At 43.7% G+C, this 18468-nt stretch overlaps 2 protein-coding genes across 2 annotated transcripts; both read right to left on the reverse strand.

Moving 5' to 3' along the window:
- Window positions 1-374: 374 nt before the first annotated feature.
- LOC139562518 (neurofilament heavy polypeptide-like) lies at window positions 375-6235 on the reverse strand. The gene is made up of 4 exons (XM_071380269.1): window positions 5035-6235; window positions 4645-4769; window positions 1512-4161; window positions 375-1409 (listed from the first exon to the last, which is right to left on the reverse strand). The coding sequence occupies exons 1-4, from the start codon at window positions 6061-6063 to the stop codon at window positions 375-377; spliced, it is 4839 nt and encodes a 1612-aa protein (XP_071236370.1). The 5' UTR covers window positions 6064-6235.
- Window positions 6236-8945: 2710 nt separating this feature from the next.
- LOC139562299 (catechol O-methyltransferase domain-containing protein 1-like) lies at window positions 8946-18119 on the reverse strand. The gene is made up of 7 exons (XM_071379878.1): window positions 17629-18119; window positions 15282-15403; window positions 14026-14131; window positions 13744-13862; window positions 12035-12089; window positions 11815-11948; window positions 8946-9233 (listed from the first exon to the last, which is right to left on the reverse strand). Exons 1-7 carry the CDS (start codon window positions 17681-17683, stop codon window positions 9081-9083), a joined length of 744 nt encoding a protein of 247 aa, XP_071235979.1. The 5' UTR covers window positions 17684-18119; the 3' UTR covers window positions 8946-9080.
- Window positions 18120-18468: the final 349 nt, after the last annotated feature.

Consider the following 18468-nt stretch of genomic DNA (forward strand, 5'->3'; position numbering starts at 1 on the left):
GGTCCAAAAGCACACCTATGCCTCGTTTTGTAACACATTCCAATGATAAAACTGGGGGGGACATAAATACAATTTCAGAATGTGGGAGTGGGACATGTCCCCCCGTCCCCGTCCCCAGTGAAAGTTGCGGCCCTGGTCATAATTGACAATCACGAATCATGATACTTTACATATTAAGCGTCAGTTAATATTTTAAGGGGGAGCAGTTCTCATATTGCTTTAAAGGCTTGCACTAACCATGCAGTTTTACAGAAAACCTCTACTGACCTCTAAATCGAGTCATTCTAAAAAGAGGTTAAGTCCCAAGTTTTAGGTTTAGCTTGCTTCTCTGCGATTGGCTCAGCAGCTTGTCCTGTAAAGCAGTTCTCGTCTATTTAAAATGTATCTTGTTCTGTTATCTTCTCATCAACTGTCTGATCTTTCAAACCCACGGCTGATACATCCTGTTCTTTCACTGGTAATGTATTTGTAATAGATATCTCAACTTGTTCAGATTTTAACTCAGAGGCCTTGGTTTTCACGCTCTCTGTCTTTTGGGTTCCATCTTTGGGATCTGTAACCTTCTCAGGCTCTTTGTCCATACTTTCCTCTGGTTTCTCCTGAGTTGTGTTGCTTTCTGGCACCTCCCTGTGAGAGTCCTTGCTCTCTGCAACTGCAGGCATCTGTTTCTCTGGTGGTGTGATTTTCTTAGCTTTGTCACCACTGCCCGTCGTTTCACTCTCTTCCGTAGGGGTGGTCATTGATTCTGGGGTGAGGGTTGAGTCTGGTTTAGGGGTGGTCGTTGATTCTGGGGTGAGGGTTGAGTCTGGTTTAGGGGTGGTCGTTGATTCTGGGGTGAGGGTTGAGTCTGGTTTAGGGGTGGTCGTTGATTCTGGGGTGAGGGTTGAGTCTGGTTTAGGGGTGGTCGTTGATTCTGGGGTGAGGGTTGAGTATGGTTTAGGGGTGGTCGTTGATTCTGGGGTGAGGGTTGAGTCTGGTTTAGGGGTGGTCGTTGATTCTTGGGTGAGGGTTGAGTATGGTTTAGGGGTGGTCGTTGATTCTGGGGTGAGGGTTGAGTATGGTTTAGGGGTGGTCGTTGATTCTGGGGTGAGGGTTGAGTCTGGTTTAGGGGATATTTCCTCTTTAGGGGTGATGGTTGGGTTTGGTTTTGGGGAAGTTTCAAATTTACGGGTGACTGCTGGTCCTGGTTTTGGGGAAGTTTCTTCTTTAGTTGTGACTGCTAGTTCTGGTTTAGGGGATGTCTCCTCTTTAGGGGTGACAGTGGGGAACGATTTAGGGGATGTCTCTTCTTTAGGGGTTACAGTGGAGTCTGGTTTAGGGGATGTCTCTTCTTTAGGGGTCACAGTGGGGTCTGGTTTAGGGGATGTCTCTTCTTTAGGGGTTACAGTGGGGTCTGGTTTAGGGGATGTCTCTTCTTTAGGGGTTACAGTGGAGTCTGGTTTAGGGGATGTCTCTTCTTTAGGGGTTACAGTGGAGTCTGGTTTAGGGGATGTCTCTTCTTTAGGGGTTACAGTGGGGTCTGGTTTAGGGGATGTCTCTTCTTTAGGGGTTACAGTGGAGTCTGGTTTAGGGGATGTCTCCTCTTTAGGGGTTACAGTGGAGTCTGGTTTAGGGGATGTCTCTTCTTTAGGGGTTACAGTGGAGTCTGGTTTAGGGGATGTCTCTTCTTTAGGGGTTACAGTGGGGTCTGGTTTAGGGGATGTCTCTTCTTTAGGGGTTACAGTGGAGTCTGGTTTAGGGGATGTCTCCTCTTTAGGGGTTACAGTGGAGTCTGGTTTAGGGGATGTCTCTTCTTTAGGGGTTACAGTGGAGTCTGGTTTAGGGGATGTCTCCTCTTTAGGGGTTACGGTTGGCTCCTGTTGTGGGGAAGTCTCCTCTTTAGGAGTGACAGTTGGCTCTGGATGCGGGGATGTTTCTTCTTTAGGGGTCACAGTGGGGTACGGTTTAAGGGATGTCTCCTCTTTAGGGGTTACGGTTGGCTCCTGTTGTGGGGATGTCTCCTCTTTACTGGTGAGTGCTGGTTCTGGTTTAGGGGAAGTTTCTACTTTAGTGGTGACTGCTAGTTCTGGTTTTGGGGAAGTTTCTACTTTTGGGATGACTATTGTTTCTGGTTTTGGGGAAGTTTCTACTTTGGGCTTGACTGCTGGTACTGGTTTTGGGGAAGTCTCCTCTTTAGGGGTGACTGCTGGTTCTGGTTTTGGGGAAGTTTCTACTTTAGTGGTGACTGCTAGTTCTGGTTTTGGGGAAGTTTCTACTTTTGGGATGACTACTGTTTCTGGTTTTGGGGAAGTTTCTACTTTAGGGGTGACTGCTTGTTCTGGTTTTGGGGAAGTTTCTTCTTTAGGGGTGGTGGTTATATCTGGTTTTGGGGAAGTTTCTACTTTAGGGGTGACTGCTATCTCTGGTTTTGGGGAAGTTTCTACTTTAGGGGTGACAGTTTGGTCCGGTTTAGGGGATGTTTCTTCTTTAGGGGTGACAGTGGGGTTCAGTTTAGGGGATGTCTCCTCTTTAGGGGCAACAGTGGGGTACGGTTTAGGAGATGTCTCTTCTTTAGGGGTGACAGTTTGATCTGGTTTTGTGGTTGTTTCTTCTTTAGGGGTGACTGCTGGTCCCTGTTTAGGGGATGTCTCTCCTTTAGGGGTGACAGTTTGATCTGGTTTTGTGGTTGTTTCTTCTTTAGCGGTGACAGCTGGTCCCTGTTTAGGGGATGTTTCTTCTTTAGGGGTGACTGCTGGTCCCTGTTTAGGGGATGTTTCTTCTTTAGGGGTCACAGTGGGGTCCGGTTTAGGGTATGTTTCTTCTTTAGGGGTCACAGTGGGGTCTGGTTTAGGGGATGTCTTAGGGGATGTCTTAGATTCTTTCCCTTTTTCCTCACCCATTGAGACATCTTTTGTGACCTTTTCACTGCCATTATGTTCATTCTGCACAACACTTTTTACAATATCATCCTTGCTGCTCACTTCTGGCTCTGTCGGACCCACCTCCTTTTTAAGAGTCTTTTGCACAGGCTCTTCCTTACACTCACTTGTTGTGCTGATAATTCTGTCTGGCATTTTACCTCCTACTGTTTTCTCATCTTGTGTAATTTCTATACTAGAATCATCTGGTGACTTCACCTGCTCCACTGTCTCCTTTGTTGGACTGCTCTTCAGCTCTGCAGTGATATCAGGGGATTCCATGTCCTTCTCTGTGGGATCAGGGAGATCCTCTTCTTGTGTTGTCACAGCACTTTCTTTTGGGCTGTCTTGATGTTGCTCTGTTGGGGCACTCTCCTCTTTCAGATCTTCCTCTTTTTTCTCTTTTAAAGAGCTTTCTTTTTTTCTCTCCTCTGACACCTTTTTGGGTTCTTTGGAGATGTCCTCTGTGGGGACCTGTGGTTCACCCTTTATTGAACTTCCTGTTTTGCTATCCTCTGACTCTGAAGTTTTGGGTTCTGTTGAGATGTCACCATTCATGGGAATCTCTGGTTGGGATTCGCCATGTTTTGGGGTGTCATCTTTTTCTAATGTCTCCTTTATCTCGCTGTCTAGCTTCTCTGTTGTGTCCAGTTTTTTCTTCTCTCCCTCACTGGTGGCCTCAGCTGAGTTGACTTCACTTTGTGTATTTTCACCTCTGTCAATGTCCTCTGTCTTTTTGATTGCATCTGGCTCACCCCCCTTTTCCTCCTCTCTTCCATCCTCTCCCTCCTCTCCATTTTCTCCCTCGCTAGGGCTAACTCCATCTCCATTTACCTCGACCTCTGCTGATGTTACCATCTGCTGTCTCTTAGACTCTTCCTCCTGTTCACCCTCTTCCTCCGGGGCATCCACTTCAACATCCACTTTACCTCTATCTTTCTCTTTCTGCTCATCCACCTCTTCCCCACTCCTCCTCTCAGCTTTGTCACTCTCTTCTCCCTGCTTCTGTCTCAACTCGTCTCCCTCTCCCCCGACCGTCTCCTCGGAGCCTGTCTCCTCGATCTCGGACATCTCCATGTCTCTGGTGGTCTCAGTGATGATCTCCTCAACAAACTTGTACTGGGGCTCAGACCTGCGTGTGGGCCCTCCCTGTCGGGCCAGGCAAGGTAGGGTGTAGACGGGGGACTGGCGGTAGATGCAGGGCATGGAGATGTGGGTGTCAGAGATGGTGTACAGACGGGACTCCTCACCCTCCAGGAGTTTCCTATAGGGAGGCAGAGAGACGTGTTATTACCGTCATGACTATAATATGGATATGTCCCAATGTGTTAGCCTCGTAAATGCCAGACTGATCACCGCTGCACACACCCATGTCAGCTCGTGAGAACAGTGTGTGTGGATATGTCTGAATATCCATATCATGATTAAAGTGTCATTCTGTGTTGTGATGTGGTCTATGTTCATTTGATGTTAAATATGAAATCAAACTATTTCAATAAAATGTCTACTGTTTCATTTGTTCACCATTGACTGTGTTTTGTAGTAATCTCTCACCATCGCTATGACACTTTTGCACAGTTTTGCTCTAACACAGCAGTAAGTTGAATCAGATGTGTTAGCGCTGGGCTAGAATAAAATGTCCACACCCTGGTTATCCTCAGAAATAGATCCAGGAACACACTATAAACTATATGGTATTTTCCTCAGTCAATGATTTTATATATGGGAGAGAGTTGATGTCTCTTACCTATAAGAGAGAATCTCCACATCCAAAGCCATTTTGACATTCAGCAGGTCCTGGTACTCTCTCAAGTAGCCAAACATGTCTAGTTTAGCATTGGTCAGCTCATTCTCCAGCTGCCTGATAGTGTCCTGGACAGAAAAGCACACAAGAGTCAATAATAGGGTCAACCAACCACTTTGGTTGGTATGACAACAAGGAGACATTTAGGGGGGGAAATAGTGTTCTACTCCTATAGGCCTATATGAGGAAATGATGTTCCAGTAATGATACAGTTCACATGGGGCCTATATTTGTGGCCTACACCTACAGCATAGCCCTGAATACAAATATGAATCATAAAAATGTGTATGTTTACTTACAATTGTTAGAGGTACAAAATAAACCACAGTCTACCTGGTAATGAATCATTTCCGCATAGTGACGCTCCTCCAGCTCTTGTAGTTGTTTTTCCAGGGCCTCTCTCATTCCTTTCCCACAGTCCAGTTCAATTGTTTTCCCCTGCAGGCGCCTTCTATTCTCCTGGATCTCCTGCTGGGTCGCCTTCAGCGCCTCTCTGTTGCTCTCTGCCGCTTTGGTTAACTTTGCGAACTGGACACGGAAGCCCTCCTCGGCCTGCTGAAAGTCGGAGGTGGCGTGACCTTCTAACTGCACACGGATGTCCCGGAGAGCCGCAGTGATGTCAGGTTTGCCAAAGTCGTGCGCCTTGACCGTTTCTTGAGCCTCTTGGATCTGGGCCACCATTTCTGATACCTCGTCTTCATGGTTCTTCTTCAGGAAGTGAATCTCGTCCACCAGAGACTGCGCTTTCTCGTCCAACTGAAGTTTGGCGAGGTATGCATCATTGGCATCCTTTTTCAGCACAAGGATGCCGTTCTCTGCATCAGAGCGGTCACGTGCCTCCTGCTCGTACTTGTCTCTCAAGGTGAGGAAATCTTCCTCCAGGTTCTGATGCTCTATCTCGATCTGACGCTTCTGAAGGGTGATGTCATGAACTAGGTTCCTCAGGTCCATAAGCTCCGGCTCGTGCTCCTGGGCCAGAGACGCAGGGGACTGTGCCTTTAGTTTGATTTCCTCGATTTCCCTCTCAAACAATTCATTTTGATGCTCCAAATGACGCACCTTCTCTATGAATCCGGCAAAACGGTCGTTCAGCCCATGGAGCAGTTCTTTCTCATTCATTTTCGTCAACACCCCGGTAAATGTGTTTGATAAATCGAAAAGGCTCTCCGATGATCTCGGAACGGATCCGAATTCGCTCTTCAGCGTCGTCACATATCCTCTGTTCGTGTATGCGGTAGTCGACTCAAAGCCAACGGTCTTGGACGCAGAGGGGGATCCGGTCAGTTTGGGTTGATAGCAGCAATACTCAGCTTGAGCAGCCCTATGCGGAGAACCCGAATGATTGTCCATTCTGAGGCTCATATTGCCTCAGTAAACTCAGCCGTGTTGGTGTGCAGGATAAGCACTCCTACCTTTTATACCCCCTCTGTCTGCTCGCGCTGCAGAATGGAACTGTCCATAGTGCTGAAAATGTATAGAATCAGCTGTAGGCTTGACTGTCTGCCAACTCGTGCATCCTCACCTGTGTTCTCTCCCTCTCCGTCTCTCTCTCTCCCTCATCGTTTTGTCTCAGACAGCATAGACGCATTGGAGATCATTTCACTTTGAAACGCCAGCAGTCTACAATGACACCTCAAAATTACAAGTCATATGTCTTTAATACATTGTCAGGTGGTCAAACTATTGTTTTATCCAAGGGGCTATATCTTTCCTTGTTTGGATGATTTTTTTTATATTATAGAAAGGGGCCGCAGATTCTGGTTTGGCTGAATGTGCTTGCCTTGTAATATAACTGTATATTACTGTATATAAGAGACTGTAATGCAAGTGTAAAATAGTCATGTAAGAATGACCCTAAGCCTAGACATAACTGCTCCCATTTCTCAGTCAAGTAGCACTTTTAAAGGGCATTTCAAACACTTTTCAACCTCATATTCATCATCTCCAGCACCAAACCAGTGAAAATTAGGTTGAAAACGGGTGGAATTGCTCTTTAATCTTGCACCTTTTTACAAATGTCTACATGAGGAAAATGCATGGGTCTGCTTGGCTTGGCGGAGACAGGCTGTCTGAAAAGGGTTGGCCTGGATGTGTTCCAGTGATACAGCTTTCATTTACACCTCACAGTATACGGTAGGTTGCTCATAGAAATCAATGATGTATTTCAGTGAATAATGTGAATATGATATCAGAATATGATATTTACTCTTTTTAATCAGACGTGAAAACCTCTATAGAGAGAGATTAGTAAATAGAAAATGTGACTAAACAATGTCTCAGCAAACATATTTTTTATTGTAAAATAGTGTATCACCACTAAAACAAGTACTACATTAACTCCATGTCACTTGATAGATGTTTGTTAGAAAAGGATACACAGTGATTCACATATTTTAACACATTTCACATTCAAAAAATTTATAATTTCGGGGTATTGTAATATGTAACCCCTAACTGCCCTCACCCCACCCCCTATGCAAAAAAGTGTTGAGAAAGTGCTTTTAGATCAGGTGAAAGTTACTCAGTAGATACACTGACTGTACACAACTTCCTAATATTGCGTTGCACTCAAGTTGAAAGCGTTCCACAGGGATGCTGGCACATGTTGATTCCAATGCGACGTTGGGCTGTGAATTATCATGCTGAAACACTCTGTTCACACCGTTGACATGAGCAAACCACTCGCCCACACAATGCCATACATGCTGTCTGCTGTCTGCCCGGTACGGTTGAAACCGGGATTTATCCGTGAAGAGCACACTTCTCCAGCGTGTCAGTGGCCATCAAAGGTGAGCATTCGGCCCACTGAAGTCGGTTACGTTGCCAAACTGCAGTCAGGTCAAGACCCTGGTGCGGACGACGAGCACGCAGATGAGCTTCCCTGAGATGGTTTTTGACAGTTTGTGCAAAAATGCTTTGGTTGTGCAAACCCATAGTTTCATCAGCTGTCCGGGTGGCTGGTCTCAGACGATCCCGCAGGTGAAGAAACCGGATGTGGAGGTCGTGGGCTGGCGTGGTTACACGTGGTCTGCGGTTGTGAGGCCGATTGGACGTACTGCCAAATTCTCTAAACGATGTTGGAGGCGGCATATGTTAGATAAATGAACATTCAATTATCTGGCAACAGCTCTGGTGGACATTCCTGCAGTCAGCATGCCAATTGCACGCTCCCCAAAAACTTGAGACATCTGTGGCATTGTGATGTGTGAGCTCAAATGTGAATGGTCCTGGAGCACCAAAAAAAAATGTTAAGGGAAGCCAGTTTGCATTTGGTTTCACTCCAATCATATCACATTGAGAGCAATGCATCATTTTCCCGAAACCCCTTGAATAGTTGCTTTTCTGTTGTGTTGTTGTAGCTAGCTAGCTACAATTGACCCTTTCCTAAATTAGCCATGGATGGAGATAGGGAGTTGGACTTGTGGTTTTACTCAATTCCAGTACTAGCCAATGATTATAATAGCGATTCTGATCTAACCAAAAATGCATACATTGTTGTGCCCCAGGCCAGAGGACGGAAGTTTAATATGTAGCTAGATGTAGAAGGCAAATGTTAACTATCACAGTTAGGCTAGTGAGCAAGCATTGTAGCCAGGTGGCCATGGACAACAAAAAATAAAAGTGAATACTGTATGACAGAGTCATAAACCGTTTTGTCAACATGACAAAGGATGGCATTGACGTTTCTCTACAAGTAGGTTGAGTCAACATGTTTTTTCAACTTGCACGAACGCATGTACACACACATACAAATAAATCAGAACCTACAGTCTCACTCGTGCCATAATCACTCCCCTTTCTGTCAACCAATGGGCATAAATCCAGGGGAGTATGTCAACTCACCCCTTGTGTCTCACTTGATATTTTGGAGCAAAAGTCTTCCAAAGACCTCCCACCTCTCCACCAGCATGTAACCTGGAGAGCCGTCATCACATCCCTCTTCTCCCAGCTGGAGGGTTTCGATGCCAGCTGTCCAGCATAGAGCAATCTGTTATCAGCATCTGGTTCTGTGGAGCATTCCTCTGAGACGAGGCCTACCCCAAAACTACCACATGGTATTCTGTTGTCATTCAGTTAAGCCTGTACTCAATTGAAATCTAATAAAACATTATTTTAGTCACACCCTGAAAAAAACTAAAATCTCTGGGAGTAAAAGGTAGTTATTTAGCTCTTACTGAGACAGAGGCTGACATCCTTTCGAATTTCAAGTAAAAAGTAAAAAAATCTCACTCGTACACGTACAGTACTTGTTGAAAGTAGCATCTATTTATTCCAGCCCTTCATCTCAAATAAATCCCCAATAAATCACAGTGGGTTTGGAGTAAGCATGGGTTAAGCATTTGTCATCACAGGTTAGTATGAGTTAGCATGGGTTATCGTTAGCGTTTGATGGCCAGGGTGAGTCCGTCGCCCACAGTGAGCATGCTCAGATCGATCCTCTGGTCCGTGTGGAGTTTCTTGTTGAGCTTGTCCAGAGTCTGGGAGGTCAGGTCATCAGGAGCAGGGTCCACCACTTTACCACTCCAGAGTACCTGGGGGGAGAAGGTGGGGGGGATCAGAGATACAGGTGAGGTGTCCTGTGGTCAGAAGGTCAGAAAGACAGGTCAAGGAAGTGTAATTAGATAGACAGGTGATAAACAGGTCAAGGAAGGGTAATTAGATAGACAGGTGATAAACAGGTCAAGGAAGGGTAATCAGATAGACAGATTAGAGGAGTGAGGTGAAGTGGGAGACAGGTGAGGAGAGAGGCTCAGACTGAGGACAGAGGTGATAGGTTTCCCAAAGATTGGAAAGCTGCCGTGGTCATCCCCCTCTTCAAAGGGGGAGACACTCTAGACCCATTATGCTACAGACCTATATCTATCCTACCCTGCCTTTCTAAAGTCTTCAAAAGTCAAGTCAACAAACAGATTACCGACCACTTCGAATCCCACCGTACCTTCTCCGCTATGCAATCTGGTTTCAGAGCTGGTCATGGGTGCACCTCAGCCACGCTCAAGGTCATAAACGATATCATAACCGCCATTGATAAGAGACATTACTGTGCAGCCGTATTCATCGACCTGGCCAAGGCTTTCGACTCTGTCAATCACCACATTCTTATTGGCAGACTCAACAGCCTTGGTTTCTCAAATGACTGCCTCGCCTGGTTCACCAACTACTTCTCTGATAGAGTTCAGTGTGTCAAATCGGAGGGCCTGTTGTCCGGACCTCTTGCAGTCTCTATGGGGGTGCCACAGGGTTCAATTCTCTGGCCAACTCTCTTCTCGGTATACATCAATGATGTCGCTCTCGTTGCTGGTGATTCTCTGATCCACCTCTACGCAGACGACACCATTCTGTCCCTTCTTTGGACACTGTGTTAACTAACCTCCAGACGAGCTTCAATGCCATACAGCTCTCCTTCCGTGGCCTCCAACTGCTCTTAAATGCAAGTAAAACTAAGTGCATGCTCTTCAACCGATCACTGCCCGCACATGCCCGCCCGTGCAGCATCACTACTCTGGACAGTTCTGACTTAGAATATGTGGACAACTACAAATACCTAGGTGTCTGGCTAGACTGTAAACTCTCCTTCCAGACTCACATTAAGCATCTCCAATCCAAAATTAAATCTAGAATCGGCATCCTATTTCGCAACAAAGCATCCTTCACTCATGCAGCCAAACATACCCTCGTAAAACTGACCACCCTACCGATCCTCGACTTTGGCGATGTCATCTATAAAATAGCCTCCAACATTCTACTCAACAAATTGGATGCAGTCTATCACAGTGCCATCCATTTTGTCACCAAAGCCCCATATATTACCCACCACTGCGACCTGTACGCTCTCGTTGGCTGGCCATCGCTTCATACTCGTCGCCAAACCCACTGGCTCCAGGTCATCTACAAGTCTCTGCTAGGTAAAGCCCCGCCTTATCTCAGCTCACTGTGTCACAATCGTCTTTAGGTGAAAGAGAGGACCAAGGCGCAGCGTGATATAGATACATCTTCTTTTTATTTGAAGAAGAAACGAACACGAAACTAATACAAACTAAACAAAACAACCGTGAAGCTAACAAACAAAAGTGCAGACACAAGCTACTAACGTCAAACATAGACAATTACCCACAACCTACCTAATGCCTATGGCTGCCTTAAATATGGCTCCCAATCACAGACAACCATAGACAGCTGTCTCTGATTGAGAACCAATCCAGGCAACCATAGACTTACATAAACACCTACACTGAACACAACCCCATGAACTCTACAAAAAACCCTATACAATACAAACACCCTAGACTAGACAAAAACACACAAACATCCCCCATGTCACACCCTGACCTAACTAAAATAATAAAGAAAACAAAGATAACTAAGGCCAGGGCGTGACACACTGGTCACCATAGCAGCACCCACCCGTAGCACGCGCTCCAGCAGGTCACCCCCAAAGCCAATTCCTCCTTTGGCCGCCTCTCCTTCCAGCTCTCTGCTGCCAATGACTGGAACGAACTGCTTACCTCCCTCACTAGCTTTAAGCACCAGCTGTCAGAGCAGCTCACAGATCACTGCACCTGTACATAGCTCATCTGTAATTTGCCCATCCAATCTACCTCATCCCCATACTGTATTTTTTTATTTATCTTGTTCCTTTGCACGCCAGTATCTCTACTTGCACATTCATCTTCTGTACACACTACCATTCCAGTGTTTAATTGCTATATTGTAATTACTTCGCCACCATGGCCTATTTATTACCTTACCTCTCTTATCCTACCTCATTTGCACATGCTGTATATCGATTTTTCTACTGTATTTTTGATTGTATGTTTGTTTATTCCATGTGTAACTCTGTGTTGTTCCATGTGTCGAACTTCTTTGCTTAATCTTAATCTCGCAGTTGTAAATGAGAACTTGTTCTCAACTAGCCTACCTGGTTAAATAAAGGTGAAATAAAAAATGTATAAATAAATCTTTCTCTGTGTTTTATATGTAGGCCTATCTTTTCATGCATCTTTACCTTAGTTAGCTTATTAGATCAAATCGATTGCATGCTGGCATTATTCAAATCATATTCAAAATCACAACTCGCTTGTAGGAATAAAAGTTTGGGCATAGGCTACTCACGTTATCGATGGCAATGATGCCCCCTTGTCTCACAAGCTCAAGAGACTTCTCGTAATATCTGTCATAGTTCCGTTTGTCCGCATCGATGAACACAAAGTCATAGGTGCCAGCTTCCCCAGCAGCTATCAACTCATCTAGGACAAACAAAAGATCACGTTGAAAAGGATTCACCCGTTTCACAACGGAATCGTGTTTGGGTTCTTTAAAATCAGTCACCTACCCAGTGTTTTTATACACATTTGAAGACGGACATTAATTTTATCCTCGACTCCGGCCTAGAAAAGAGAAAGGATGACAAGGGTAGTTAGTCTAGGCATCTGTACTGTTAAGGCCATTTAAATGTTTCAATGTGCTTTAAATAAAATGTTGACTTGATTTCGAGTTTAGATTGTTTGAAGCAGATAATACCAACCATTTTTTTTAAGAAGCTCTTAATTTGGCATTGGGAAAAACACGAGATGAACTGTTACAAAAAAGACCCGCTTAAGCTAATGAACAATCCGTAATGTTCACAACCACATATACTTTGAACTCACGAAAAGTGGGAGGTGTGGTCAAGAAACACTGGTATATTTTATCATCAGACCCAGCTTTGCCGGCTGAATTTAAATATCCACCACTTATTGTGTATAGGAGAGGAATTTACGCGATAAATTGGTTCATGTCAACTGCCAGCCACAAAAGAAAATGTGTGTGAATATTGTGTGAAAGTGTGAATATTTCTGCCACCCACACACAGGAAAACGGTTCCAAATAAATGACATTATTACGTGTTCCACCACCCATGTTATTTACATTATTAAATGTCCATGTGGGCCCAGCTATGTCGGTAAATCCTCCCGCTCTCTCAAACAGAGAATTAGTGAACATAAAAGTTCAATCAGGAGAAACGACAGGGATTATCCAGTCGCAGTACATTTCAATGACCTAAAGCATGACATTTCTACCTTTAGATTTTGTGGCATAGAGAAAGTTAAGATATCAGACAGGGGAGGTGATATTAATAATAGTCTGAGTAAAAGAGAATGTTTTGGGATTTTCACCCTCCAGACATTATTTCCTAAAGGACTTAATGATGAAATGCCTATGTATGTTATGTTGTGAATTTGAATATGTGTGCCTATGTGCCTATTGTAGATTACTCTGATGTTTCTCGTACGATGTACCCAAAGACTAATGAAAACTTGCTATGTCCTCATTGTGGTTTTACAGACGTGTATAATACGTCTTATTTATACACTTTTGTAATATTTATGCAATGCATATTGTTATATTTGGTAGCACATATTTGTTTTTCCTTTGCCTCCAACCCCCTTTGATGTGTGGAACGGATGTGGGTGGGGCTAGGTGTACATAAGGGTGCAAATTTTTTAAAATCACAAAAGCTCTGACGAAGGCCGTGAGGCCGATACGTAACCTTATTAAATATCAGTGATACTATCAAGAGCAGTGTGCGGTTTCCTTTTTCCTTCATCTTGTTCAACTGTTGCCATGCACCTGCAAATAAGATTGTTCAGATGTGCGAGTGCCTTTTGAATTTTTTAACAGACAATACCAACCATTTTCTGTCACAATGGTTGACCTGTGTTGTGTACAGTAGTATTTCTACTGTTTGGAGGGGGGCATTACGTTCATTGTAGGGATTCTCTGCTGCTTGGCTTTGCACCTTTTCGTAGACACTTTCTTCTGAGCAGACGGCCTCACTACTCCACCCACAGCACTTTGTGAAGTCTGACTGACAGATGTTAGATACTGAATATGCTGTATTGAAGCTTTTGGAGAGACAATCAATGTTTCTGAATTCCAACGGGTTGAATGGGTTTAGATGTTGTTTTGGGGTTGAATACTGGACAAACAGATCTAATTCCTGTCTAGAGGAATATTGGAGCAAGTAAACTAGCTGAATGACTAGCGGAATGTTGATCTGACCTCTTTAAAGAAAGGTTTAGCAATGTTCACGTATTCGTCGTCTATTTCACATGCTACCACTTGACCACTCTCTGGTACAACCAACGCCATGTTCAGGGTGTTGTACCCCGTGTACATCCCTGGAGAGAGGAAAATATTAACATTAGTCTCTTCTGATATTAGAATGAGGGCAGTTCATTCAGAATTAGGGAATGTTGAAAAGATTGGCACAATGAAAGATGTTCCAAATAATAGAGTAACATTAAATGTTTTCAGGATGAAGCTTGTTTTATCATTACATACCAATTTCAATGGTTTTGCTGGCATTGATCAGTTTGGCCAGATTTGCCATCAGTTGTGCTTGTTCACTAGCAACCAGCATGATGCTCCATGGGTCCTCAAGGGTTTTCTGCAACATGAAGGAAGGATAATTTTTATTTGATTTAACTAGGTAAACCAGTTAATAACAAATTCAATGATGGCCTATCAAAAGGCAAAAGGCCTCCTGCGGGGACGGAGACTGGGATTAATGTTTTATTTTGTTTATTTTTTTTAAAATATAGGACAAAACACACATCACGACAAGAGAGACAACACAACAGTGCATAAAGAGAGACCTAAGACAACAACATAGGAAGGCAGAAACACATGACAACACAGCATGGTAGCAACACATCATGACAACAACATGGTAGCAACACAAAACATGGTACAAACATTATTTGGCACAGACAACAGCACAAAAGGCAAGAAGGTAAAGACAACAATACATCACACAAAGCAGCCACAACTGTCAGTAAGAGTGTCCATGATTGAGTCTTGAATGAAGAGATTGACATAAAACTGTCTAGTTTGAGTGTTTGTTGCAGCTCGTTCCAGTCGCTAGCTGCAGCGAACTGAAAGACGAGCGACCCAGGCATGTGTGTGCTTTGGGGACCTTTAACAGACTGTGACTGGCAGAATGGGTGTTGTATGTGGTGGATGAGGGCTGCAGTAGATATCTCAGATAGGGGGGAGTGAGGCCTAAGAAGGTTTTATAAATAAGCATCAACCAGTGGGTCTTGTGACGGGTATACAGAGATGACCAGTTTATATAGAAGTATAGAGTGCAGTGATATGTCCTATAAGGAGCATTGGTGGCACATCTGATGGCCGAATGGTAAAGAACCTCTAGCGAGAGCACCCTTACCTGCCCATCTATAAATTACATCTCCATAATCTAGCCTGGGTAGGATGGTCATCTGAATCAGGGTTAGTTTGGCAGCTGGGGTGAAAGAGGAGCGATTACGATAGAGGAAACAAAGTCTAGATTTAACTTTAGCCTGCAGCTTTGATTTGTGCTGAGAGAAGGACAGTGTACCGTCTTGCCATACATGGCCTTTGTTTTGGAGGTGTTCAGAACAAGGTTAAGGGTTGAGAAAGCTTGTTGGACACTAAGAAAGCTTTGTTACAGAGTGTTTAACACAAAATTTGATTTCAAACATCGACAAAAAAAGACTCAAACATGACTTTTTTTATGACATAATCCTAACCCTGGCTCTAACCCAGTCCAGCCTTACCAGTCTGAGTTTGGTCATGACAGGATGTTCTCTCAGTGAGTTGTTCACGACATACTGCAGCACTGGGTCGTTCTTCCCTCCACTGTGGCTCTTACCTGGCAGGGCAGATCCAATTCCTGTGCCTGACCAAAAAACATCAGTTACAAATTTAGTTTTGCATGGTAACCCATCTAAACGTCATTTTGATTGTCAGCCCCAAAGCCGTGTTCGCAACCACGGCAAATATTGATTACAGCGGGTTCAGGATTTAGCAAGTTAACCTTTGTGAAGAATTCTTTACTGTCAACATCAGGATAAGAAATTGCAGTGCTTAAAGATGTTAAAAAGATGGATATTCTCTGAGTCTGTGCCCTTGTTTGGCCTGTAAGGAAAAAACAGAATGGTGTGGGCTTACTGGTCAAAAACAGCTGATTTTGCCAGCTCAGCCAATGAGATGTGCATGCACTTGGATATTCAAATGATCTACCAACTCAGAGTTCTATCTGGGGTCAAGCTGCTCTGGCTGCCCCTGATGTCCAGCATGCAGACTTGCCTTTGCAGCTTGTAAACCACGTTGTGTGGAGGCTCTGTTTTGCCACTCTTTCTTGTTGGTTAGCCGTCTATCTACGTTTGCAGTGATTGCTAGCGTGCTAGCTAAGTGCTTCTTAACAGCCAACTCTTATTAACCACATAATTTGAAAAGGTGACTGGCGAGATAGTTGTTGCAATCCTGGGGCCTCATTTTTAGCCATTGCGTAAATTGCACACTAAACTTGGTGCATGGCATGCATATGTATGTTTCCTATTTACTAATCAGGCCCGTCCTGAAACTGTGTGAGTATCAACAAACAATGCCTGAAAATGCCCATCGTTCACCTTTTATTGTGACAATAACGCCCTTATTTTCTGTATACTTTGGAACTAGGCCAAGGCATTTTTCTAAAGGAAATAGCGAACTTGATCAAATGTCTTTGAAGGTGATGACAGAATGTTAAACCTTTGCAGTGACATTTGCTGTAGGCCGTGGCTATCTGACAGACAAATTTTTATGAAAGACAACAACAAAGGCAAATAGCTGTGGACCTGTAAACAGACCGTTTGAATTCAATAGGACCTAATGTTTTGCATTTACATTTTCTCCAACCTACGCTGCTGCACTGCGTAAATTCTAGAACATTGTCTACTCACAGGGATGGCCATAACTTACACACTTCAATGCAAAATGTCATATGTCTGTTCACCTGTTAAATTCTACTTTATGTTATAAACCAGCTTCCTTTCTGTGCATAGAGCAAAATACTTGAATTAATAGCGTATCTAATAGGCCCAGTTAAATGAGAGATGCGCATGGTAATTGTTTGTAGTCTGTGGCTACTTCGGGAATATGAACCCATCATGGCCAAAAAAGTGTAATAATTTATTCTGCAATGGTTCTGAAAATATGTATTGTGTATAAACGCAATATTGTCTACTAGAGAAATGTGAAATTACAGTATTCAGACGAAAACTAAAGAAGTAACCTACAACCGTCTGTGCCACCTTTAATAAACTGTGCTCTGGATCTGAGCTCTGGATCGGATGATTTAGAGTCAAATAACTTGTCTATTTACTACTATGAAGTGGGTGCAATTAAAGGAGATATGGGACAAATAGTATACAGTACTTGTTCTAGGACTATGTGCTAGCAACCTGGTGAGTATGAAACCATCACAGAAAAGGTCAGGAATTTATTATGCAATGATCATGGAAATTAAATAAATAATAGCCTAGAAAATAGATGCCTAATTCTAATTATTTTAAAATGCAAAGATAAATAGATTTTCTCTCTTCTCACTAACAGCAAAGGATTGCATCTTATTAACCTGTTTATTGTTATGAACAAGCGTGTCCAGTATATCCCCCACATGCACAACATACTAATCTACTTGCCTGCTTGCAATGCAAAACTTCAACCACTAGAAAGTGCATACACAGTCTAAAGTTTGCTGGAAGGTGAGCACATTTTCAAGTCAAGTTCAGTTTTTATAAATTCTAACTTTTGTGTGAAAACTGGTGCACGCACATTTTGGGGTATATTTTGTATGTATGTAAATGTTTATAAATGAGGCCCCCGAGCCTAAGTCTCCCCCTCGTCAGCAGGTACTGTAGCCTAGTGGTTAGAGCCGAAAGGTTGCTGGATCGAATCCCCGAGCTGACAAGGTAAAAATCTGTCATTCTGCCCCTGAACAAGGCAGTTAACCCACTGTTCCCCGGTAGGCTGTCATTGTAAATACGAATTTGTTCTCAACTGACTTGCCTAGTTAAATAAAGGTTAAATAAAAACAATTTTCTCCTCTCTAATGGAAAAATTGCACAGTGAGATATTTACCTGTTAGTGCAAGAACAAGCTGAATGCAGAAATACATCTTGATATCTGGAGCCATTTTGGAAGTGTGTCTATTCAGCTATATAGAGTGAACACCAAAGAGACTGTATTGAGGGAATGTGGGTCTACTATTTATACAGAGTGGATGGGAAAGTCCACTGGTCTCCATGTGTGTTTGTTTTGAACTATCTTTTTGGGTGAGGGACAAGATATCGACCACTCTGTATGTAAACACTTTCCTCACAATGTGTTTTCCAGACACCACCCCATGATCCCCATGATGTAAGAGTGGAGTTTCCAAGGTGTCAGCCAAAGGGAACCACTGTTTGAAGCTCACTGTATGCAGTACAGAGGGTCAAATAATACATACAAATACTAGATTTGTAACACAGACACTGGGAGTTAGGAGGCAAGTACAGGGGGTGAATTTAATAATAAATAGAACAATACAAAACAAGAGTTTAGCATCTGGACATGAGAAAGATAACTAATACTGCCTGGGGAAACAGCCAAAGGGAATGACAGATATAGGGGAGGTAATCAGAAGTGATGGAGTCAAGGTGTCTCATGAGCTTCAGGTGTGCATAATGATGGTGGCAGGTGTGCGTAATAATAAGTCATGAGTGCCAGAGAGGGGGAGCAGGAGTAGACGTGACAAGATGTGACATGCATTGCTCCCCGGTGGCATAACATTGGGGTTGAGTATGAGCAACACTGTTCAATCAAACTGGGCAGAAAGCCCAGTTAAGGATCGGAACCTTTTTTCAGTTTCCGGCTAAAATACCCAAATCTAACTACCTGTAGCTCAGGACCTGAAGCAAGGATATGCATATTCTTGATACT

The sequence above is a fragment of the Salvelinus alpinus genome, chromosome 32 (assembly GCF_045679555.1).
Source record: "Salvelinus alpinus chromosome 32, SLU_Salpinus.1, whole genome shotgun sequence".
NCBI lineage: Eukaryota > Metazoa > Chordata > Actinopteri > Salmoniformes > Salmonidae > Salvelinus > Salvelinus alpinus.

Bases quoted from the DNA above. Each gene is read 5' to 3' on its own strand.
- LOC139562518 (XM_071380269.1), bottom strand. From the start codon at position 6,063: ATGAGCCTCAGAATGGACAATCATTCGGGTTCTCCGCATAGGGCTGCT. The intron at 4,162-4,644 runs GTAAGAGACATC...GCCTCCCTATAG, and splicing joins GTGGAGATTCTCTCTTATAG to GAAACTCCTGGAGGGTGAGG. The intron at 1,410-1,511 runs GTAACCCCTAAA...CCTAAAGAAGAG, and splicing joins CCCCTAAACCAGACCCCACT to ACATCCCCTAAACCAGACCC.
- LOC139562299 (XM_071379878.1), bottom strand. From the start codon at position 17,683: ATGGCTCCAGATATCAAGATGTATTTCTGCATTCAGCTTGTTCTTGCA. The intron at 14,132-15,281 runs GTAAGGCTGGAC...TTCATGTTGCAG, and splicing joins TCATGACCAAACTCAGACTG to AAAACCCTTGAGGACCCATG. The intron at 12,090-13,743 runs GTCAGATCAACA...TCTCTTTTCTAG, and splicing joins CTAAACCTTTCTTTAAAGAG to GCCGGAGTCGAGGATAAAAT.